General features: G+C 40.1%; 1 protein-coding gene across 1 annotated transcript in view; it reads right to left on the bottom strand.

Annotated features, from left to right (window-relative positions):
- The window catches only part of Acyp2 (acylphosphatase 2), a 159,858-nt gene extending 133,931 nt beyond the window's left edge, over positions 1-25,927 (bottom strand). The window contains exons 1-3 of the mRNA XM_031340378.1: positions 25,615-25,927; positions 10,026-10,042; positions 7,593-7,702 (exon numbers count right to left, since the gene is read on the bottom strand). Coding sequence (XP_031196238.1) covers positions 7,593-7,702; positions 10,026-10,042; positions 25,615-25,747 — 260 coding nt within the window. The 5' untranslated portion in view covers positions 25,748-25,927. The remainder of the gene's footprint in view (positions 1-7,592; positions 7,703-10,025; positions 10,043-25,614) is intronic.
- Positions 25,928-26,205: the final 278 nt, after the last annotated feature.

Raw genomic sequence — 26,205 nt, 5'->3', positions numbered from 1 at the left:
GGAACGCTGTCCAATTCATTTCATAAAGCTACATTTACCCTAATACCCAAATTACATAATGGCTCAATAAAGAAAGAAAATTAAAGACCAATTTCCCTTAGGAATACAGATGCCAAAGTACTCAATAAAATAATTGCCAACAAAATCCAAAAATACACCAAAAACCTCATCCACTGCCCACCCACTCCATAGCTATTCAGTACCGTAGTTGAAGTTCTAGAGCAGTATGATAAGTGAAGGGGTCAAAACCGGAAAGGAAGAAGTCAAGGCATCATTCAGAGGTGATGTGAGAGTAAACATAAGTGACTCCAGAGATTCTACCAGGGAACTCCTACAGCTGATAAACACCTTCAGCAAAGTGGCTAGATACAAGCTTAACTAAAACAATTCAGCAGCCCTCCTATATACAAATGACAAACTGGCTGAAAAAAAAAATCAGAGAAACATTAGCCTCAAATGATATAAAGCATCTTAGGGTAACTCTAACCAAGCAAATGAAAGAACTATATGATTAAAAACTTCACGTCTTTGAAGAAAGACATTAATTAGATGATATCATTTGATCTCCCATGCTCATGGATTGGTAAGATTAACATGGTAATAATAATGGCCATCTTACCAAAAGCAACCTACAAATTCAATGCAATCCGCATGTAACCTCCAACACAACTTTTGGAGACCTTGAAAAGACAATTCTCAATTTCATATGGGAAAAAAAACCCACCACCACCACAAAACCAAGAAATCCAGGATAGCTAAAATAATCTTGAACAGTAAAAGAACTGCTGGAGGTATCGCCATCCCTGATTTTAAGCCACACTACAGAGAAATAGTAATAAAAACTTCATAGTATTGGCATAAAAACAAACACATTGATCAGTTTAATTAAATTGAAGATCTAGATATAAATCCATACACCTATATCTTATATTTTTATAAGTCACAAATATACAATGAAAAAAAGAAAGCAAACAAATGGTACTAGTAAAACTAGATATCTACCCATAAAAAGCACAAATAAATCTATATTTATCACCCTGCACAAAATTCAAGTCTAAGTGGATCAAAGGCCTCAACATAAAACACATAATGAACCTGATTGAAGAGAAAGTGGGAATTATCCTTGAACTCATTGGCACAGGAAAAAAACTTTGTGAACAAGAACAACAATGAGGAAGGTACTAGATCAACAATTCGTAAACAGGACCTCATGAAACTGAAAAGTTTCTGTAAGGCAAAGGACACCATCGATTGGACAAAGAGGCAGCGTGCAGAGTGGGAAGAAAATTTTACAAACTCCACATTCAGTAGAGGGCTTATATCCAACATACTTAAAGAATTTTAGAAACTAGGTATTAAAAACCAAATAATCCAATTAAAACAAGGTCCAGATCTAAACAGAAATTCTCAATAGAGGAATATCAGATGCCTGAGAAACAAAGATATGTTCAACATCCTTAGCCATCAGGGAAATGCAAATCAAAACTACTTTGATATTGCATCTTACACCTGTCAGGATGGCTAAGATCAATAACACCTGTAACAGCTCATGCTGGTGAGGATGTAAAGCAAGAGAAACACTCCTCCACTGCTGATGGGAGTGCAAACTTGTACAACCAGTATGAAAATTAATATGGTGGTTCCTCAGAAATCTGGGAATTGATCTACCTCAACACCCAACTACCAGAGGTCAGGTAGAACAGGGAGCAGCAGGGAACAGGCTGGAAGGAGGATGAAGAGAGAGAGTACAGGGAGAGACAGCTGGAATTGGGAGGGGGTATTTGGAGGGGAGTGGTGTGGAGATCTAGTGTAGTGGAAACTTTCTGGAATCTGCGAATGACCCTAGTGAGTACTACTACTTACATGTACCCTAGGTATTAGTACTATCATCTAGTAGTAGAGGATACAGAGTCTGAACTGGCTAAGTTTTGTAGCTAGACAAAGCTTCCAGTGGTGGGACTGGGCTACACTGTTGAGCTGTTGACCAAGATGGTTTCATGGAGATCCCAGATTGATGCTAGGATAGAAGGTTGCTCTCTGAAAACTGACAGCAAGGCTGCAATGTAGAAGACAGCATTCACACAGGTCATTGAATGTACAGAGGTCTTGCTGGCGTGGGAGTAGTCTTCACTCCTATGATCTAGCCTCTTTGGCGTGAGAAAGTACTCTGCAAGCTATAAAAATGAGAGGCCCAGACACTAACTTAGCCACAAAACCCTCCACCTACAATCTGCCCTGCCTGCAAGATGTAGTAGGGCAATGGAGGAGGAGAACTTGTGGGAGTGACCAACCAATAGTTGGCTTAATTTGAGGCCATGAGAGAGCCCATTCCTGACGCTGCTTGTTTGGTCAGGAACCAAACACTGGAGAGCCCAGAGACCTAGTGTAAAACCAAACATGACTGGCAACAGACAAACAAACAACACTGAAATGATTCACAGATTAGAGCCTTGCCCCAGTCACTATCAGAGAGGCTTCCTCTAGTAGCAGATGGAAGCAGGCGCAAAGACTCCAAACCAGACATTATGCTGAGAGAGTTTCAATTGGAGGTCTCCATCAAGTCCCAACCCCCAGATATTGGGAATTTTGTCAAAGAGAGGGAGGAAAGATTGTAGGAGTCAGAGGGTATTGAGAACATGGCCCACCTAATCAGCTAAGCAGAGCTCACATGGGCTCAGAAAGACCGAAACACAAGCACAAGGCCTGTATGGCTCTACACCAGGTCCTCTACATATATTACAGCCGTTAGCTTGGTGGTCTTCTGGGACTTCTAACAGTGGAAGCATGTGTATCTCTGACTCTTTTGCCTGCTCTTGAGACTTTCCCTGCTCTTGGGTTGTACTGTCCAGCTTCGGAGTGAGAGCTTCTGCCTCGTCTTATTGCATTGATTTGTCCTGTTTGGCTATCATCCCTTGGAGGCTTGCATTTTTCTGAAGAGGAAACAGAGGGAGAGTGGAGAGGCATGGTGGGGAGCGGAGTGGAGTGGAAAGATGGGAAACAGTGGTTGAAATGTAGTATATACAAGAAGAATCTATTTTTAATACAAATAAAAAATAAAATAAATATCAAAAAAGAAAGGAAGAAAGAGAAAAAGAAAGTAGGTTTAAAAAACAAAAACAAAACAAAACAAACAAACAAACAGAAATACCAGTGGGAACCAGAGTGACAGCTGCACAGTTAAGAATACTGGCTGCTCTTGGAGAAGACCCAAGGTGGATTCCCAAAATCCACAGGGCAACTCACCAGTCTGTAACTCCAGTTCCCAAGGGACCCAATGCCCTCTTCTGGCCTCTAAAGGTACTGCATACACATGAGGTACTGAGATACATGAAGACAAAAACTATCCACAAAAAAAAAAAAAAAAAAAAAAAAAAGAGAGAGAGAGAGAGAGAGAGAACAAATAAATGGCTTTTAAAACTTAACAGTGAAATGAAGAATACCACAAAGTGGCTGTGACTGAATCAATCATGACACGGTGTGGTGATTAATAGATAAGTGGGGTAGAACAGAATCCAAAGCTAAAACCTAGCTGACAAATACATGACAAAAATATATTTTGACTAGATGGCATAAAGCACAATTAGTTAATATATGATGCTGGCACAACTGGCTACCCAGCTTGTAGAAAATGGTTCCTTATCAAAAATTCCAGATAGGGGCTGGAGACATCGCTCAGCAGTTAAGAACACTGGCTGCTCTTCCAGATATATTGAGTTCAAGTCCCAGCAACCAAATGGTGGTTCAACTATCTGTAACAGGATCTGATGCCCTCTTCTGGTGTGTCTGAAGACAGCTACAGTGTACTCAATAAAATAAATAAATAAATCTTTAAAAAAATTTCAGATGTGGTAAATGTTTAAGTACAATAAATAAAGTATCAAAAATTAGGGGGTAAAAACCCATTATACAGCACACATGCTACTTAACCCAGTACACAGCACACATGCTACTTAACAAGAAAAAAAAGCATATTTGAGTTTATAAATTTTAAAAACAACTATGCTTTAAACATATTTTACGTTACAAAAAACTATTATAGACAAAGCTAACAGGCAAATGCTATGGGTTTGTAACCTTTAGCAGTATACAAGAGCTCCTCAATATTGGTAAGAGAAAAGCATCACAATGGGAAAATGGGGAAAAGATGGGTGTGGTGGTTTAAATTGGTTTGGCCCCCATAGACTCATGTGTTTGAATGCTTGGCTCATAGGGAGTGGTACTACTAGGAGTTGTGGCCTCGGTGGAGTAGGTATGGCCTTTTTGAAGAAGTGTGTCACTGTGGGGATGGGTTTTGAAGTCTCGTATATACTCAAGCTATTTACTCTCAGTGTATCACACAGTCTCCTGCTGCCTGCAGATCAAGATGTAGAACTGTCAGCTCCTCTCCATACCTTCCTACAGTCTGTCATGCTTCCTGCCATGATGATAATGGACTAAACCTCTGAAACTGAAAGCTATCCCTAATTACATGTTTTCTTTTATAAGACTTGCCATGGTCATGGTGTCTCTTCACAGCAATGAAAACCTTAAATATGACAACAATGGGATAATGGGAAAATGTGAGAACAAATCTGTGTAGCCACAGGCATGATATTTCTTGAACTAATTAATAATTAGGAAAGTGTTAATTAATGTAAAATAATAGCCATTCCATAGGCAATTAGCTAAAAGAAAAATAAGGCAATAATAGCAATTGGTAACAGAATGAGGACAGAAAATGCAAATTTCTACATCTAATTTTGAAAGCAGTCCATTGTGCTTTAAATGAGGAATGCCCTAGTAGGCTCAAGTGTTTGAACAACTGGTCTTCAGCTGGTGGCAATGTCTAGGAAGGTTGTGGGCTTTTTAGGAGGTGGAGCCTTGATGGAGGAAGCCCATCACCAGGGGCAGACGTGAAGGTTGTATAACCTGGCCTACTTCCTACTCTCTTTCTACTTCTGACTGCTGAAATGATGGGTCCTCCGGCTCCTCCTTCCATGCTTTCCACAGCATGGTGGTCTGTATACCTTCTGGAGCTTTAAGCCAAATAAGATCTTCCTCCTGTAAGCTGCTTTTGTCAGTATTTTATCACAACAGAACTGAAACTAATGCAGAGTCTGATGAAAACTTTTACACTTCAACAAATCACACTCCTGAGAATCCACCCCATAAAAACAAAATCATCAATAAAAGGCTTATGGCAGCAAGTAAGAAAAACAAGCACTTGGAACAATGAGGTAATCTATGATGGTATACCTGTATGTGTGCTACTAAGCCAACATTAAGAATAGTCACCATTTGACTTGGAAGGATTTTCTTTAAAGCATCTTGAGTGATAAAAACATGACATAGAAAGCTGTGGCTTTATTTTTAAAATAAAATCTTGATCAAAATTCATTAATGTATATGTGCCAAGGTGTGTCTCTATCTTTGTTCCTCTGTCTGTCTGTGTGAACAGAGACAAAAGAAGAAAGGAAGGAAGGAAAGACAGAAGGAAGGAAGGAAGGAAGGAAGGAGGAGACAGACAGGGAGGAGGGAGGAGAGGGAGAGGGGAGAGAGAAAGAGAGAGAGAGGGGGGGGGAGAGAGAGAGAGAGAGAGAGAGAGAGAGAGAGAGAGAGAGAATGAATGTGACCAGGACCTAGCACAGAAGGTTACAAACCAGCTTGCTAACACTCAGTACTTTCAAGTGGGATAAAGAGTGCAGTTTTAAAAAGAAAGGAGACAGGTACATGATTCTACTTATGTTAACTACTTATTCTACTTACGTTGACTCTATGTTTAACTAAGAAGTAGGAATGCAACATGTGAGCTTCCTTCCATCCCCCTCACAGTCTTCTCTCTTAAACCATTTTATCTCATCTCTTCATCCTTGTAACTACCAGTCTTGTACAATGTCTCACATATTTTCTATATTTTATGAGAATCCTGTTGTTAATTAATGGTTAATTGTTAACTCATACACTATGTAAGATCACTCTAAGGTACCATTTTCAGTTGCTGGCTATGGGCTATGGTAGTTTATACCCCCCACAGGCTCACGTATTTGCCTGTTTACTCCTCAGCCATAAAACTAAGAAAGATTAGAGGGTAGATGGTGTGGCCTTATTGGAGAAAGCATGTCACTGGGAGTGGGCTTTGCAGTTTCAAAAGTCCATCTCAAACTCAGTGTCTCCCTAAACCCTGCTGCCTGCAGATCTACCTGTCCAACACCACATCAGCCTGCCTGCCTGGTACCGTTCTCCCTATCATGATGATAATGGGTAAAATCTCTGAAATTATAAGTAAGCCTCCAATTAAATGCTTCTCCATTTGTAAGTTAACTTGGTCATGGTGTCTTATAGCAAGAGAACACTAAGAGAAGGAACGGTATAGTTTTATATATAAATACAAATATATAGCATACACAAATTAATTAGAAATCTAAGAGTTTAGTCATTATAAACTTACTGACTATCAAATGTGTATCCAATGAGAACATGTTACTGACAATGGGACTGAGTTCCAGTGAGTAATAATAAATGAGATTTTAACTACAAATATGTACTTTAAGGAGACGTGAGAGATGGCTCAGTGGTTAAGAAGACTAGTCATTCTTCCAGAAGTCCAAGATTTGGTTCCCAGGAACCACCTGGAGGTTCACAACCATGTACAACTCCAGTTCTAGTGGATCCAACCCCCTCCTCTGGTATCCTTGGCACCAGGAATGCACATGATATACAGGTATACATTCATGCAAAATACCTGTACACATAAAATAATTTTAATGTACACTTAAACATTTTTGAGTAAAGAAGAAGCTGTTGAAGGCCACTGGGACAGGTTCCATGTAGAGGAAGGAAACAGGAAAAACAGGTGACTAACTAGCATTACCTTCATATCACTCCATCCTGCGACCATGCTTTTCACAATAAGGAAAATAGTACTTTTGAAATATGAAAGCAGTAAAAAATAAAGGTAATACAAAATTACATAAATTATAAATAATATAAGCTATGATTTAGTATCTAACTCATAGAGTTTGTTGCAAAGACTATATATAGTAATTCATACAAAGTAATAACCATGAAGTTGAAAAGTCAAAGCCTTTGAAAACGAGATTGTGTGACTTGGGTCATTGTCACCCCTACTGCTAAGTCTGCTCTTCCTTAGACCTCAAGGGCTTGTACGACAGCAACAACAGCACTCATTAAACAATTCTATTATGTAAAAATGAAACTGCAATTAGATAAATATTGCACAATAGAAAAGAGATGGCAATATTTTTTACTTTGAAGACTTCATAAGAACTTCAAGAACCATCTAAAGGTGGTGTGCTCAGTCCTAACATCTGAAATGATGAATACCTGGGTCATGGATATGGACCCCATGTTGGGGGAGACTTAAGAGGACAGGTTGGTTAGCAATACAATGGCTCTTCTTGAATCCTGACCAAGAGGAAAAAGTCTATTCCCAACGAAGAAGTGCCATCCTAACCGCGGCCTGCCTACAAATACTCTAACCTATTTATAATCTGTGAGAACTGAATCTGGTCATTATAGTACTACTACCAGTGAAAATCAAAATATGAAGACAGCTTCATAAATGTTGTAGATACGTTGGTCTTACTACTCACATGGAATCAACCTTTTCTTCAGGGCCTTGTACTTGACCTGTCACTGTGCCTTTACTTGTGTTCTTCACCCAGCCAACCAGACCTCTTTTCTTAGCTTCTCCTTCTGTGTACTGGTTTCAGGAAAAAACAAGCGAGGTCAAGTCTATGAATAGAAGTCTATACTCATAACACAACTCTAATATTCAGAAACTGCTAACCTTGTAATATTTATTTATTTAATTTCAAAAATGAAGTCTACAGACTACAGAGATGGCTCTGTGGTTAAAAGCACTGGCTGCTCTTGCAGAGGACTAGGTTTCAATTCCTGACACCCATATAGTTGCTAATAACCAACTATAATTCATATTCCAGGAGATCCAATGCCTTTTTTGGCCTCTGTGGGCACATATGTAAGTAGTACATAGACACACATGCAGGCAAAGGACCAATACATATAAAATAAAATAAAATAAAATAAAATAAGCCTATGCAGTTATGTAGCTGACCTACAGTGATACCACTATTTATAAAATCAGTGCAATTAGAGAAAATAAACGAACAGTGAGAATTGGTTCAGAAATAATTTCTATTACATTTCTCAGATTCATAAAATTCTATTGTGTTTTCCTCACATCCATTAATGATGAATAACATTGCTAATCTGCGCATCTGATGAACCCAGAATTCTCAAACATTGACTTAAAAATATGTTTATGATCAACATAAAATACATACAGGCAGAAATTGATACAGAATAATTTCAAAAGTTCCAGTAAAACTAGAAATAATTTTAATAATGAAATCAAACCATCAAGAACACCAAGGGCTAGCACACAGTCAGGGGGTTATGATGATAAGTTGACTCTAAATTAATGCAGGTACCAGTCTGAAACTCGAGAAAATAATGAAAATGGGGACAATGGACTGTTAACAGAATTATCCTGAAATACTGAAAGGCTTGACTGATGAAGACATGAGGGGACTCTCAGGGTTAGCAAGGAGAGATTTAAATAGTGATGCCAAGGTCAGAAAATATAACCTATAATTAACTTTTAGGGAAGGGGTATTTTTAAAATAAAACCAAAAGTGTGTGTGGTGGGGTGGGGGAAGGTTACTACTAAGATGTTCAACACTAGCATCCCTCACTTTACAGTGAGAGATGTGCCCCTGGCCTGAGAGGGTTTCTATCTAGAACACAGGAGAGAACCATAATTTTATCTAGTACCACTTACACAAATGCCTAGTTAGAATCACTTGCCAGAATATTTTTGAAATTCATAGAAAATGCTAACTAAAATGCAGGAAAGCTGTAATAAAACTTTAAAGGCACTTTTTTATTAGATATTTTCTTTATTTACGTGTCTTGTGATAACTCCTTTCCCAGTTTGCCCTCTGAAAAAAAGAAAAATAATAATAAAAGAAAAGAAAAGAAAAAGAAAACAAACAAAAAAACCCTGTTCCCTCCCCCTTCCCCCTGCTCAACAACCCACCCTCTCCCACTTCCTGGCCCTGGCATTCCCCTACACTGGGGCATAGAACCTTCACAGGACCAAGGGCCTCTCCTCCCACTGATGACCGACTTGGCCATCCTCTGCTATACATATGCTGCTGGAGACATGAGTCCTACCATGTGTACTCTTTGGTTGGAGTTTAGTCCCTGGGAGCTCTGAGGGTACTAGTTAGTTCATATTGTTGTTCGTCCTAAGGGGCTGCAAACCCTTCAGCTCCTTGGGTCCTTTCTCTAGCTCCTTCATTGGGGACCCTGTGCTCAGTCCAATGGATGGTTGTGAGCCTCTACTTCCATATTAGTCAGGTACTGTCAAAGCCTCTCAGGAGACAGCTATATCAGGCTCCAGTCATCTAGCACTTGCTGGCATCCATAATAGTGTCTGGGTTTGATGATTAAATATAGGAAAGATTCCCAGGTGGAGCAGTCTCTGGATTGTCCTTCTTTCAGTCTCTGCTTCATACTTTGTCTCTGCAACTCCTTCCATGGGTATTTTGTTCCCCTTTTTAAGAAGGAACTAAGTATCCACACTTTGGTCTACCTTCTTTTTGAGTTTCTTGTGGTTTGTGGATTGTACTTTGTGTAAAGGCACTTTTAATAGGAATCACAATCAGTAGTTTCAAGAAAATATCAGTTGTCAAGGACATGATACAAGAAGTAGGTTAGAGCCGGGCAGGCGGTGGTAGCGCACGCCTCTAATCCCAGTACTTGGAAGGCAGAGGCAGGTGGATTTCTGAGTTTGAGGCCAGCCTGATCTACAGAGTGAGTACCAGGACAGCCAGGACAACACAGAGAAACCCTGTCTCAAAAAAACAAAAACAAAACAAAAACAAAAAACCCCAAAACAAACAAAAAGAAGTAGGTTAGAACTGGGTAGAAAACAGCTCTGATTAAAATCACTAGTAAAAGAAGGAGGGATATAAAAGTAAGAAACAGGTTTCACTTACCATTCTGAAGCAAACACCTGAATGAAAGAGCAAAAAGAAATGTCAGCTTGTTTGCCTCTTACAAACTATGCATTTTCTGCCATAACTTGCCTCACTTAAAGGGTGAGGAGCAAAGTGAACGAGACTGTCAGTATCTGAATGTACTCAGTGGGTCTTCCTGAAAATTATTTTCTTTTAAAATAAAGACATTTTTGGGAAAAATATTCAAAACCAAAGCATATAATGAGATGCTGAGTTACACTTTCATCATATTTAAAAACATTTATTAAAAACAGAGTTGACCTGGTGGTGCAGGCCTGTAATCCTGGCTACTGGAGAGGCTGTGGCAGAAGGCTAACAAGTTTAAGTCTAGTTTAGGCAACACAGAGAATTCAAGACCAACCTGGGAAACTTTGTCTCAAGATAATAAGGATAAGAACAGAGAAGAGTTCATCTATGCATGCAGCTCAGTGATACATTTTCCCAGCACATATAAAGCCCTAGACAGTCCCCAATTTCATAAAACTGAATTAATTAATTAGATAATGAACAGTTGAGAGAGAGCAGGTGGTATTTACTTTTCTCCAGTTTTTAGAATTTCTGTTTTTAAATAGAAGAACTAAATTCAAGTTTAAATAGCTTAAATTGTTTCTAACTATGTTCAGCAGCAGGAAGTGAAATATGTCTGACCTCAGCTGGGCTTCCACTGCCTCATCATTAATGGAAATTAATGCCAATGAAAATGATCCCTGTAGACCCTCTGGTATAGCTGATATTACATGCATACTGTGGATCACGTGGTTGAGTAGTATTGCTCATGTTAGTTATTTTTTTCTCTTCTAGACTATGGCAGACAAAGCTGTTCCATTTGTGGTTTGGGGATTTGGCTCATTGGCAAGACACTAGTATAGCATGCTTGAGGAGCTTGGTTACGTCTTCAGTGATATAGCTGCACTTGTATATAGATACAGACACCCATCCACAAAAAGAATGCTAGCAATTTCATATCTCATGTTTTATATCTACAACCAAACAGTGATACATGGAGAACTGGGTTTTCTGGGGATGAAACAAGATGCTAGATAGTTCCAAATTATCAAGGAGATATCTTGAAGACTTGGATCCACCACAGAAGGTCTAGTACATCTGTCCTAGGAATTATGATGATCCTAAACAACAGATCTCAGGTCATCCCCTCAAATGGTAAATATGAAGCTAATGGATCAATTATCCTAGATAGGATCTCCATATGTGTACCATGGCATGTATTCTCACAGACATACATAAAATAAGTAAATGTAAATATTTTTAAAAGGACCAGACTGAGCTACAGGTTAAAAAAAATCCTACCAAACACATAACACAAACACACACACACCATCACCACCACCACTACTACCACCACAGTAGGTCCACACAATAGAATACTACTCAAGAACACAAGAACCACCACGTACTTGTATAAGAACCAAATGCAGTATGCTAAGCAAAAGAAGCCAAACTTACACATAATGTATAATTATATTCTGGAAAGGCAAAGCTATAAAGGCTGAAAATAGACTGTTGTTAAGGCCTGGGAGGGAAAAGAGTGCTACCAAGAGGTTCAAGGGAACTTTCTGGGGTCACGAGGCTATTCTTTGAACTGTGTTGGTGATTCCATGACCTTACACATGCCAAAAGAAACTGAGTGTAAAAAAAAAGCCGAAATATTACCAATTGTAAATTATGGCTTGGTGGAAAACAATTAAGGAAATCTTTGATGGGGAAGTCACCAAGAACAGATCAAAGCACCTCCAAGGGGGTGAAAAGATAGAGCTTATACATAGACTCGGGGCCTAGATAGGAGCCTGTGAAAGCTCACAAAGGTGTTTTATAAATTTGTCATGTCTCCTAATGGCAGTAGACTGTAGAATCAAATAAATGGAACAAAAAGAGCAGTAAGGGAATGAAGACAGTGTAATGTCACCAGTGGAATTTTTCTGAGACTATACAAATATTCTTACATACATGTAGAGTGTAGAGGGATGATGTGTGTGAAGAATTGATGAGAAGAAGAGCAAGAAGGCAATCTATTATCCACAGAGGGAAAACTGTCAGCCTGTGGATATACAAGGAAACAGCAGAAAGCCACCCCATAGTTCCACAGCACAAGCCAAGTGCCTCAGAATACAGTGAGTGCTTCCCAAGTACACAGCCGGAGAGATCCAGGCTGTGCTGAACATATTCCTCTGAGCTGCTCAACCTCAACAACCCCGTGTATGAGCACTGTGAAAGGAAAGGCCAAGAACCACTGAAGTAAAAAGGACTTGGAGGGCTGGGGTTTAGTCAGGGACAGAGCACAGCCCTAACATGCACAGGGCCCCAAGTTCAAGCCTCAGCATCATGAAAGGAATTTTTAAAAATGACATGATCTCTTTCTTATGTAAGGCAGAGTCTACAAACCACCAGTCACGGGGAGTTTTCTTAAATACAGCACTTCAGACTTGACAGAACTCTGTGCCCAGAATCCAGGGAATCCACTATTACATAGTAAAGCATGCAGCCAGTAGCTGGTAGACAGGTTTGTGTTGTGGGAGGCTTGCACAGGGTTTCCACTTCGGTAAAGAGTCATAGTACATACAGGACAGGTATGAAGTCTAGCAGTACAGCATTTGGTTATCATGAACAAGGCCCTGGGTTCAAGCTGTAGTGATGGCTTCTCATCAGGGTGGTTCAGTTGGTATGGATGAGAAGTGATATGTTCACTTGTCAAATCTACCTTACTAGCTTGAAAACTAGTAGTGTATAAGAAGCCTTGGGTGATGGATGGCAAACCCTAATCTCCTGTACCCTATCATGACCTGGTGTTGGAGCTGTCTGGGTGACCTGGCAGCTCAGGCTGTTCCCTCCACCATTAATACTTACTGCCCTAGAAAGGGAGTCCGTGTCACTTCTTGCCCTTAAAAAGAGCAACATCCTTTCAGTATTTATGAACAACAAGGGCAAATGAAGGCTTATAATGCAAACAGGGGCTGAGAACATGTATTAGTCAGTTAAATGTTTGCTATACAAGCAAGAAGACCAGAATTTGGATCCTCAACGCTCATGTAAAAGCATGTATCCCATTCATACCTGCAAACCAAGCTCCAAGAGGAAGAGAGGCAAGAAGACCACTAGAGCTTGCAAGCCCTGGGTTTAGGGAAAAAATATTGCCTCAAAGGACAGATGGTGACAAAGAAGAAAACAAATATTTCTTTGGTCCTCCATGTGTGCACAAACACACATGTGCAATACATTCACACATATACATAAACAAATCCTTTAAAAAAAAATAAGACAGGGGCTGGAGAGATGGCTCAGCTGTTAAAGGCTAGGCTTACAATAAAAAATAAATAAAACAGAAAGTAACTGAGGAAGATAACCTCAGACATCAACTTCTCCACACAAACAAAATGAGGCATGTATGAAAATGCCATCACATGACACAACATGTTATGTCTGTGCCCAGAGCTGATCCTGTACCACAGCCCTCCATACACAAATACCTCTGGGAGAGACCTGGTCTCCCAGGAGTGTTAACAAGCCTGTGAGCACAGGAAAGACCATGACTTCTGCTCAAATTCCTGGCCTAAGAGGGACCTGTCCAGAGCCATCAGGACACAGGAAATGAGGAACAGCCAGGGACAGGATCCTTCCTGTTTCCATCTGCACCCCAGAGCTGGCCTTGTGCTACAGCTCTCCATACCCAAATTCCTCCCAGAGAGAATTGGTTTCCCAGGAGTACTGACACACAGCCTTGCAGGAGGGACAAGCCATAGTCAGAGACAGCAAGATCAGCTAACAGCAGAGATAACCAGATTGCAAGAGACAAGGGCAAAAACATAAGCAACAGAAACCAAGGCTACTTGGCATCATCAGAACCCAGTTCTTCCACCATAGTGTGCCCTGGATACCACAACACACCAGAAAAACAAGTCTCTGATTTAAAAATCACATCTCATGATGATGATAGAGGACTTTAAGAAGGACATAAATAACCCCCTTAAAGAAAAACAGGAGAACACAGGTAAACAGCTAGAAGCCCTTAAAGAGGAAATACAAAAATCCCTTAAAGAATTACAGGAAAACACAACCAAACAGATGAAGGAATTGAACAAAACCATCCAGGATCGAAAAATGGAAATAGAAACAATAAATAAATCACAAAGGGAGACAAACCTGGAGATAGAAAACCTAGGAAAGCAATCAGGAGTCATAGATGCAAGCATCACCAACAGAATACAAGAAATAGAAGAAAGAATCTCAGGTGCAGAAGACACCATAGAAAACATTAACACAACAGTCAAAGAAAATGCAAAATGCAAAAAGTTCCTAACCCCAAAAATCCAGGAAATCCATGACACAATGAAAATACCAAACCTAAGGATAATAGGTATAGAAGACAGCACAGATTCCCAACTTAAAAGGCCAGTGAATAGTTTCAACAAAATTATAGTAGACAACTTCCCTAACCTAAAGAAAGAGATACCCATAAACATACAAAAAGCCTATAGAACTCCAAATAGACTGGACCAGAAAAGAAATTCCTCCTATCACATAATAGTCAAAACACCAAGTGCACAAAACAAAGAAAGAATATTAAAAGCAGTAAAGGAAAAAGATCAAGTAACATATAAAGGCAGACCTATCAGAATTACATCAGACTTCTCACCAGAGACTATGAAAACTAGAAGATCCTGGAAGATCTCATACAGACCCTAAGAGAACACAAATGCCAGCCCAGGTTACTATACCCAGCAAAACTCTCAATTACCATAGATGGAGAAAACAAAATATTCCACGACAAAACCAAGTTTACAAAATATCTTTCCATGAATCCAGCCCTACAAAGGATAATAGATGGAAAACACCAACACAAGGAGGGAAACTACACTCTAGAAAAAGCAGGAAAGTAATCTTCTTCCAATAGGAACATGTTATTTTGTAGGCTACTTTTTAAAACACACTAATAATTTTTAAGTAAGTTTTTGAAAGTTCAGACTATATTCATGAGCAATAGTTATTATGCTGAGAGCAATATGATATTACAGATAGAATATATACCCAGAGGCCCAAAGTTAGGATTACCACACACAGTTAAATATGCAAATCCATATTACAGCCTCAGAAGATTAAATCCCAGGCCCAAACTGTAAGGAAGACTTACTTAAGAACAGCTGAGACATGCTCCAGCTGAAGAAATCATGTTTTCCACCCAAGGTTTTAATCTCTCAACTTATCTACCCCAAGAACCTCCCTGTCTCCCTGCATCCAGGTCTGCCTTCCACTTACTCTTCACAAACTAGGTAAGGGCTTTTCTTCCCTGAAGCAAAACCAAATCCCTTTCTTCCCAAGTGTAAAACGCTCTAGTGACTATTCATGATATCGAAAGTAAAATGGATTCTGGCCATCACATTCTCCATGTCTTTGCCAAACTGTTACCTTTCTGCCTGCCATTCCCCTCTGTGGTACTTGAATTAAAAATGCCCCCCCCCATAGCTCATGTATTTGAACACTTGGTCCCTGATTGGTGCTGTATGGAGGGGGAAGTATGGAACCTTTAGGAGGTGCTGCCTTGCTGGGGAAGTATGTCACTGGGGTGGGATTTGAGGATTTACAGCCTCACTTTCCAGTTCACTCACTCTGCTTTTTCTGCACTTCCATAGTTCCTGTTTAGGCATGGCACGCTGACTACCACATGCCATTATATACACTTAGCAACTCATTTTTTATTTCTTATCTTCATAGCAAATGGTAAGTTCAGTGAGGGCAACATCTTTCTGCTAGACCAGAGCATAGGTACAAAAAAAAAAAGATAGAGAGAGAGATAGTTGAAGAATCTCTGTAAACATTCTTTATTAACATTATATATATATATATCCATATCAATTAGAATTTAAGCTCACTTTTAACATAAGGATACTAAATTTATTGCATTAAAAGATCTGGAACAAATTTTAAGAATTCTACACTGATTCTAGAAAAAGCTTACATAAGTAATAACAGAAACAGAATACATAATATGTATCTGTGGGTATACTTACATATGACATGTATACATATGTATAAAAACATGATTATATGCATATGACATAAAAGATAGCAGAGAGTTACTAGGTAATATCTATATTGATATTATCTAGGTATAGAACACTAGGTATATACATATATAATGTACATATATATGTACAATATATATACACACACAAAATCTTTGAATTGGGAGTCTTATAAAAGAGAGGATTTCGGATAGAAAACTGAGCAATTTATGGTGACTACTATTTCCACTGGCTCTTTAATACTGATTTGTTATAAATCCAAGCACATATGTGAATTTTATTTAAACTCCCAAAGTTTTACATTTAAAAGTATTTGTAACTATGAATGGTAGGGACACACATACACACACACACACACACTTGCGCACACGCACACACACACACATATATATATATATCACATATGTATACACACACACTTATACATATGTACATATACATATATGTGTGTATGCACTCACATGCATGTGTGCATGTGTGTGTTTTAAGACAAGATATATATATACATAAACATGTATATATATATATATATATATATAATATATTAAAATAACTACCGGAGCCATTTAAGAGACATAGTTTCAGTCCAATTTCATACTACCTAACCAACTGTTTAACCCATGTCACTGCTCAAGCACTGATACTTGGGAGAAAAAGAACAGTCGAATCATGTATGAAAGATGTGCTAAATACTTAGAAATTGAGGTTGCCTTCGTGGCATATCTAATGTTTGAGGGATAAGACCATATGACGGTTTTGTAGCATCTTTAAATGTTGTGTTTTCTATTATATGAATGCTTGTGGCAGTTGCTGCTGGCTGCCTATCTAAAACTCTGTCTCCCTTTCTGCCTAACAGAACTCTAATTTTCACCTGTGAGCAGCAAATGACCTGTCTTTACCAGTCTTTCCATCACTTACTTCATAGGGGTGGCTCGTGAGACAAGTGAAGTTGTCAGTCAAGGCTTAGGAAAGCTCTCCCATTGGGGTTGACAAAGAATATATGACTGGAGTGTCAGCAGCTACTTTGAAACCATGAGGCCTTGGAGTTGACTTGCTAAGAGCTTTAGTTTGCTAGGAAATGGAGGGCTAAGGAAGGGATGGAATGAGAGTCAGGAATGAGAAGTGGTCTTTGGGCAGAGGTAGTGTGGGAAAGTAGTAGAAATATCCTGGAATTAGATAACTGTAACAGCTTGAAGTACTGAATATATTAAGAAAGAATGTTGTTATTTAACATAATATGAAAATATGTCAATATCTAAAGATCCTATGAAAATGGAAAGACAAAGACAAAGCAGAACTGCAGTGTAGGCCTTTCTACCTTTACCTGAAGAACAAGGGAAGTGCAGTGCCACATGGTTCATGACCTGCTCTAGTGCCCATGAAGGTATTGAATTTAATCTGCAATGCTGATCACCATAAAGCCCACTATATGCAAGTACCTGGCACTTCCCCAAAACTCTGCTCTTTCTTCCCCATCAATAATTCAGAGAATGAAGGAGGATATTATTTATTGGGCCTTTATTTTAAATTCTTAGAAGGGATATGTCAAGTAGTCTCAAGATCTCCGCTCAGCAGAGAGCCATATAGAAATCATCAAAGTTTCATAGCCCATTTGAATCTTCTAGAATCTTTCCAAAAGGACTGACCCCAAGTTTCCTGTATACTGTGTAGTGGAAAACCATATAAGTAGAAACAAAAGGCAAATGTGGAGACATTTTTCCTGCATTTTATCAGTTGTGGCTGGAACAGAACATCCCAGTCAGGGCCTCTGTTGGAGAAGAAGCTTCTGTTGAGCTTTCACAGCTCCCTGCCTCCACCCTGCTTCTACCTGATAAAGAGAAGAGAAGCTGATATGACACATTGCTCTAGAAACTTAGACAAACATAGCCCTTTCTGCCATGAGACACCCAAGTGCAATGTGTTGCTCAGTCAAGCTCAATTAGCAGCAACCTATTCCTTACTTGATGGGAAGAGACAGAAAACACAATTGAATGTTTGCAAAGAAAATATCCTTTAAATCTACAAGGAAACATTGACATTCAAAGAAACCATATGATGAATCTAAATGCCTTAATTCTCTTTTATAATGTATCTACCTATGTAATACATGCCTTCATCTTAGGATCTGAGTGCATATGCCATTCTGAATGCAGAAAGTGAGCTAGTTACTGCTCTACAAATCTGCCTTTATGATTTCAAAACGGTGTTCATTAATTCCATAAAATGTGTTTGTTTATGTGGTTTCACATGTGTACTTTGGACATAGTCAAAACCCTCATTGCCTTTCTTGTCCCCTCCCAACTTCCCACTGGTCCCCTCCCCTTAATGCATTTTACTAGCTTTAATTGCCAAAATCAGTTTTCCTTATAAGAAGGAAAATTCTGCCTAAGCTTTCTCCATGGTCAAGGGTATGTTCTCTGGAGCTATGTGACATGGCAGCATCTTTCAAACAGTCACTACCTCTTCTCAGAGCTAAGTATCACTGCACTGAAGTTTACTGCAAGACATGTTTGAGGTCCCTACCAGAGGCAGCAGCCCAATGTGAGACAATATAACAAGCCCTCAGCCCAATGTGAGACAATACAACAAGCCCTCAGCCTGACCTTCAAAATATTATCCTTCCTGAGACAGTGAGGGACACACACCTGGGAACACAACTAAATGTAGCAGAAAACAGCATAGATGAAAGGAAATGAAAACAGACAATGTAGAACTGTCAGCAAACTGAAGAACAACAGAGGTGGCAGCACACTTATACTTCTTGACCCCAATGTACTTAAATTTCTAACTCCTAAAATGTAGGTTTTCTATTTGTCTAAACAGGGGAAGATATGTATGTATAAATCATGTGATAAGGCCATTAGTAATTCATCATGGCTTATATATGAAGAAATATTTCTTTTCCTTTTTCTTTCTTTTCTCTCTTTCAACATCCTTCCCCTCCACCTTTCTTTCCTTTGAGACAAGATGTCACTATGAAGCCCAGGCTGGCTTTGATTTTGTGATCCTCCTGCCTCAGCCTCCTGATTACAGTTATGTGCCACTATATCTAGCTTAAACAAACTTTGAAAAAATACTATATCAGTGTTCCAGTGAGCTTACCCTTTCTAAAAAGCCCAGAAAAAAAAAATTCCAGCTCTTCTAAAGCAAATGTAAGCAAAGACATGGCCAAGATGCCTTTCTAAGAGTGTTAGTATTCACCAGAAAGATAACAAAGCACCAAATAATGGGTTAACTCTCTTCCTTTTCTTCAGTCTACTATTCTAGGGGAGAGCTGTAACTAAACATCCATAGCAACATTGTAAGCCAGGCCACAGCTACAAATGCTATAACAAAGACCCAGACCCCTGTCAGGAGTCTGGGTGAAAACCTTGCCCACCCCTCAACATCCCCCTACTCCCCCCACCCCCTGATAATAGAAATTCACAAAGAAAACAAACACCATAAAGCTTCTATGGAAGGGGGAGATTTGTAAAAGGGAAAGATAGCAAAGGAGAAAATGTTAAAAGTAACTTTCCAGTAGAGAAACCAGCAAACACTATCTCTGGAGATCAAGGTCAACATGAACTGTGATGAGTCTCCATGACACCTGTCACACACAATGGAAAGGGGGCATTACCTCTGTGGTCTTTGGTCCTCAAATTCATAACCTAGTCTTCTCATGTCAAAGCTATCAGATAAGGGCTGGCAAGATGGCTCACAGGAAAAGACCTAAAGAGGCTGATTACTGAGTTCAATCCCCAGGACCCACAAGGTAGAAAGCAAGAAACTAATTCCCTGGGCTGAAGAAATGAGACAGTGGTTAAGTGTACACATGTACTATTGTCTAATAAACCTGAGTTCAGATTCTAACAGCCAAGTCCAGTGTCTCACAAATGCCTATCTCACAGTGCCAAGTGATCCAATGACCTCTTTGGCCTCAGAGGTTATCCACACTCACATGCACATACTCATACACATACATGCATACACATGTATGGAGAGATGGCTCAGTGGTTAAGAATACTGATTGCTCTGCTAGAGGTCCTGAGTTCAATTCCCAGCAACTACATGGTGGCTCACAGCCATCTGTAATGGGATCTGATGCCCTCTTCTGGTGTGTCTGAAAACAGTTACACTGTTTCATATACATAAAATAAGAATACACATTTTAATCATTTAAAGATTAAAAATAAATCTTTTTTTAAAAGGAAGTAACTTCCCCAAGTTACCTACATGAATATCATGGAGTGAAGAGAACCAAATACTTTCATCTGGGCTTGGCCTCCACTCTCATATTGTATATACTGTGTTTCAATGACTTATTATGGCTTGTAATAGTCATGGTTCTAGATGTACTCAAGTTGGCAACCAAAAGTAGCCATCACAAGTCCACCCTTGACACACAATCATATCACCTTATGTCATGACTAACTTACAAATGAAAAAAATAACGAGGTCATACTTATGCCTAAATATGATATAACTATCCCATGTACAATTGCAAATGCATTATATATTTAATAAGGTTGTAATTATACCTAATGTGCTATAATTATTGCTCATACAACTACAAATGTATTGTACATTTTAGAATAGGTGGCAATATCCCTTAAGGGACATTCTTTTAGCATCTCTGTGGTGATTTGAAAAGGTTTCAATCCGATAGATTCATGTGTTTCAATGTTTGGCTCATAGGGAGTGGGACTATTAGGGGGTGTGGCCTTATGGGAGGAGGTGTGCCCTTAGAGGAAGTGTGTCATTGTGGAGGCGGGGCTTTGTGGTCTAAAATGTTCAAATTATGCCCAGCGTGAAACACATCCAGTCCTCTCCTGGCTGTTTTTGGATCAAGATGTAGACTGTCACCTTCTCCAGCATCGTGTCTGCCCACCTGCTGCCATGCTTTCTGCCAATATGATTATGGACTAAACCTCTGAAACTGTAAGCCAGGCCCAATTAAATGTTTTCCTGATTAAGAGTTGCCTTGAAGAGACTTGATGTGCCAGGGTGAGGAGGCTACCTGGGGTGAGGTTGGGGGGCTCCACTCTCTCAGAAGAGAAAAGGAGGGGGAGGGTGGAAGACCTATGGGAGAGGGGTACTAGGTGGAGGGACAGCGATTAAGATGCAAAGAGAATAAAAAATAAGTAAAGAGTTGCCTTGGTTATGTTGTCCCCTCACAACAATAAACCTTAACTAAGACATTCTCAACCTTAAATATGATAATCTTTGATATTCTCTTAATTAATGTTATATCACACGATAAAAAAAGTTGAGGAAAGAAAACACAAATATCTGTACAAATGCATTCTTAGTAAAACATGACAGAAACACTCATGACAATTAAACCCTTGTTTCTGGAATGATCATGTGGCCTCAGCTGGTATTTATAACTACCTTTCTCTACGACCCTTCCTGTATTTCCCCAGTACTCAGCAAATACCTCAGCAGATCTTGCCTCTTCTCTGGGAAGAGTGTCCCATACCATCATTCCTGAGGGGGTCTACCCTTTGTTATCCTATCTACTTGATTACTGAACTCCTCTTCAGTAGAAGTCACTTTTTGATAAACAATTACATTGTTCACAAGTATCTTCACATCCATCACCCATTTGGAGAGATCTATCCAAATACTTCTTTGCCAGATGTTTTTCTCACCAATATTCCAATCATTCTCTATCCAAGTCCTAACCATCCAGCCAGTCTATCTGCTACAGTCTATTAATATGTAACAAAAAATGCATATCCAGCCATTTCTTTTTCCAAACAAAATGTATGATGTGTACTGCCTGATGGTCTGCCAACAGGGAAGATTTCCCTTCGTCAATGTCTTTCAGGGTTGCCTCAGAAGGGAACTGTAATGTTGCAGCTGTCCATTTCTAGATGGTGCCTGCATAACATGCAGACCTATCACATAAGGCCCTTGTCTTCTCTTCCTCAGTGAACCAAACCTCGAGCCATGAGGCTAGAGGTGCATGTTTGACAGCAGACAGCATTGTAATAAGAATAGAAACCATGGGCATGTGGGCGGCTTCTCCACGTAACTTGCTTACGCCTTCCGGAGCTGCTCAGGCCTCATATATACCACTTCCATTTGATAACAGTCTGTTGCTTGCATGTCCTACCTAATAACTTGATCAGTCGGATAACATCAGCTCATGATGGACAGCTCAGGTTGCATGGGAACTTGGTGGCCCGTTATAAACGTTCAGTTCCCATTAATGCCCAACAGCAGGCCAAGAGATGTTTTTCAAAGGGAGAGAATGGTTGTCTACAGATGGTGCAGATGGAGCTTTGCTCAAAAATCCCAAAGGTCTCTTCTGTGATTCATTTATTTGAAGCCTGCCAGAAGCTTCAAACAGCATCCCTATATGCCACTTACACTCAAGTATCATCGAGCCTGCTTGATCATATGCTCCAAGAGGTAGAGCAGCCTGCACAGCAGCTTGGACCTGATGAACAACTTTCTCTTATTCCAAGCTCCACAAAAAGCTAGCTGCTTTCTGAGTCACTTGGAGTATGGGCCAGAGTAACACACCTAACTGAGGAATGTGCTGCTTCCAGAATCCAAATAGGTCCACTAAACATTGTGCTTCTTTCTTGGTTATGGGAGAGACCAGGTGCAATAATTTATCTTTAGAAGAAATATCTCTGCATGCCCCATACCAATGGACTCCTAAGAAACTCAATGAGGTAGAAGGCTCTTGAAGTTTGGTTGCATTTATTTCCAATTCTCTGATGCCCATATGCATTACCAATGAGTCCAAAGTGGAAGCTACCTTCTGCTCACTTGGTCTAACCAGCATAATGTCATCAATATAGTGCACAAATTTATATTTTGTAGAAGAGCTTGATAATCAAGATCCCTTCTAACTAAGTTATGACACAGGGCTGAAGAGATAATATATCCTTGAAGTAAAACTGTGAAGATGTACTGCTGACCTTGCCAACTGAAAGCAAATTACTTCTGGTGGTCCTTGTGGGCAAGTTCCAAGAAAAAAAGTATTTGCTAGATCAATAGCTGCATACCATATACCAGATGTGTTAATCTGCTCAAATAAGGACAACACATCTGGCATAGCATCTACAATCCCAGGCACTACTTGACTGATTTTTCAGTAGTCAACTGCCATTCTCCTCAAGTTCATAAAATTGGTCAAGCCATGGATTTTCAGTACTCTCCAAGCTTGCAGAAGAAGCTTTAGTAATCGTAGGTGTTGGCAAACTGGAAAGCCTATTCCAGATACTTAAAAGATTCATCCTTGGGCTGAAGAGATGGCTCAGAGGTTAAGAGCACTGACTGCTCTTCCAGAGGTCCTGAGTTCAAATCCCAGCAACCACATGGTGGCTCACAATCATCTGTAATGGGACCTGATGCTCTCTTCTGGTGTCTGAAGAGAGCAATTGTGTACTCATATACATAAAATAAATAAATGGGGCAGAGGCGAGCAGGGATGGAGCAAGCAGAAAAAAAAAATCATCCTTTATACTTCTATTGCCCAGCAACCAGTTCTAACCAAAATCTGTATTAATCAGGCTTCTCTGGAGTAACAGACCTTACATAATGAGTCTATGTACATAGAAAGCAGATTTATTAGAATGACTTAAAGGCTGTGGTCCAACAAGTCCAACAATGACTGCCTATGAATGAAAAGTTCAAGAATCCAGTACTTGCTCAGATCACAAGATTAGATGTCTCAGTTGGTCTTCAGTATACACCAGAATCACAAAGATCACAAAGAATCACTCTAATGCCAGTGGAGGAATGGACTTGCTAGCAGCCATTGGAACAAAGGCAAGCAAGCAAAGACATCAGGCTGCCTTCTTCCATGCCCTGGCCTCCCACAGAAGGCAAGGCCCAGATTAGAGGTGGGTGGGTGTTTCCACTTCAAAACAACTGAATTAAAGATGTGTCTGATCATCTCAAAGATCAGGATTAGAAGTAGATCTTCCCACTTCAAATTAAGCAAAACCCCTCTCAGGTATGCTCTCCATTTTTAGGTTTTAGTTAATTCCAGACGGGGTCAGGTTACCAGAGTATCAAAAGTACTAACCAGGCTCAACACCACTTAGCTTCTGGGACCAGGCAGGACATGATGAGTACTATGGCCATGACTCCTGGTATCCTCTCTAAAAGTACAAACTCAACAGTCACTTTTCAATTTTCCCGCTCACTCGTGCAGTCTTTCCTAACCCTGACCTCACACTTGTCGGCTGTGATTTTCCTACTTCTCTTTCACAGCAAATCTCTGAAACAAAGGCTCATTATAAACACAAACACTTTCATCCATCTTTAACCTTACCCTGTATACATTACCCCAAAGTGTAACATATCTACAGAATATCAAAATAAAAAGATAATATTCTCCCTCCCCCATTAGACAAGGATCCATTTTTTAAAAATTCCATTTTCCCACTTAGAAATAAATTTCCAGTACAAACTCACATTTTAAATCTACTAGTGGTTATCATTAAAGCTTATTGCTAAAGGAAGTTAAGAAAAGTATCCCATAGTATCCCTTTCCCACCCCACCCCACCCCACCCAGCACATCTGACATGGGGTTGGAGATGGAGATATAAGAAATTCTCAGGTATTCCAAACAATGGAATAAAATTATGTGGAGAAGGTAGAATAGAAATCCGACTCAAACAGGATTATATCTTCGTAAAAGGACATTATCTTTATATGTTAAAGACCAGAGCCTCAACTTGGTAAAAGCAGGCTGCACTATAGGCTTACAGGCCAGCTCGACCTTGGTCTGGTGCAGAGGATCCATTCCAAGGCTTGGTGACTATTAGGCAAGCACTCTACTGAGCTACATTTCCAGTCTCAAAAAGTTTTCTTCTTGTAAATGGATAATGATATACATTAAATAGTTACAGTATTTATACTCCATTAGATAATTTCCTCATGTGTAGACCAAGCTGGTCTTGAACTCAAATATCCACCTTCTCCTGCCTAAGGACTGCCTGCACCACCATGTCAAGTTGCGTTAGAAAAACTTAAAAGAATGTTTTAACGTTTTACCTTACAAATATAAAGATTTAAAGTAAGTCAGACATTATGTTCTATTCATCTATTTAAGCTTATAATCAAACAAAAATCTTAAAACTTCATTTAAAAGGTCTGGGAGTGTCATTCAGTAATCTAGTGCACAAATGTAAGACTGTGTATAAATATGTAAGGTTCAATCTCCAAAACCCAGGAAGGAAATAATTGCTAGTCAGTTGGAGAGGGACTACAACCACTGACAAAGTAAATCACCGAGTATCATTCATGTACGCTTGCTAAGACCAACAACCTCTGCTTTTCCGCAGCACTTAGGCGTTTTCCCGTAGGCTTGCAGCGGCCCCTTCGGGTACCCAGGGTGACCTCCCTCCGCCCGGCGCTAGCCCTCCCACGCACGCGCACTACCCTTCCTCCCCACCCGGGGATGCTGTGTCATGGCTGAGCGGAAGTTGCTGCCTCAGAGAAAAGACCATCCCTAAGATGGATGGCGCAAGCTTCCTCCTCTCCCTCCCACGGCCTCGTCTTGGCCTCCCAGGTCAAGCCGTACCTTGCACTGTTCCGAACACTTCGTAGTCCACAGACTTGAGTGGCTCCGCCATGGCGGCCAGCCTTCTCGCGAGCAGCCTTAGCGGGGTGTGCGGCGCGGAGACTGTGACGGCCGCCCGGGAAAGGAGGCTCATGGGCGCTGGGACCGACGCCCAGAGGCCGGGACAAGAGCGCGCCGGGTCGTGCGTCTGAAGATGGCAGATGACCGCAGTCCGCAGTGAGGGCGGAGGGACACTGGGCGCTCGGGCTCCCAAGCAAGGTGCTCCCCTTCTGCGTTCGCCGGGACCGGTTCTCTAAAGAAAACGGAGGCTTGTGCCAAGGTCGGACGTGTGAGGGGATTAAAGCAACTAATAAAGTCATCTACCCACTGATGTTTATTTGACACACACACAAACAAAAAAAAATGTTTTTTTTTTTTTTCTATAAGGATGAAAATAGGAGGGCGACTTTTTGGGAGGACAGAAGGGTAGAGTCTGAGAGGATAGGGATGAGAAGGATAATAGGGGATGAAAATTAGCAAAACTCATTATATACAAGGGTAAATGTCAAAGAACATTTATGTTTTAGGTGTTTTTATATAGGTACACTGTAA

This window comes from Mastomys coucha, unplaced genomic scaffold (genome assembly GCF_008632895.1).
Source record: "Mastomys coucha isolate ucsf_1 unplaced genomic scaffold, UCSF_Mcou_1 pScaffold22, whole genome shotgun sequence".
Classification (NCBI taxonomy): Eukaryota; Metazoa; Chordata; class Mammalia; order Rodentia; family Muridae; genus Mastomys; species Mastomys coucha.
This window is presented reverse-complemented; position numbering and strand designations above follow the sequence as displayed.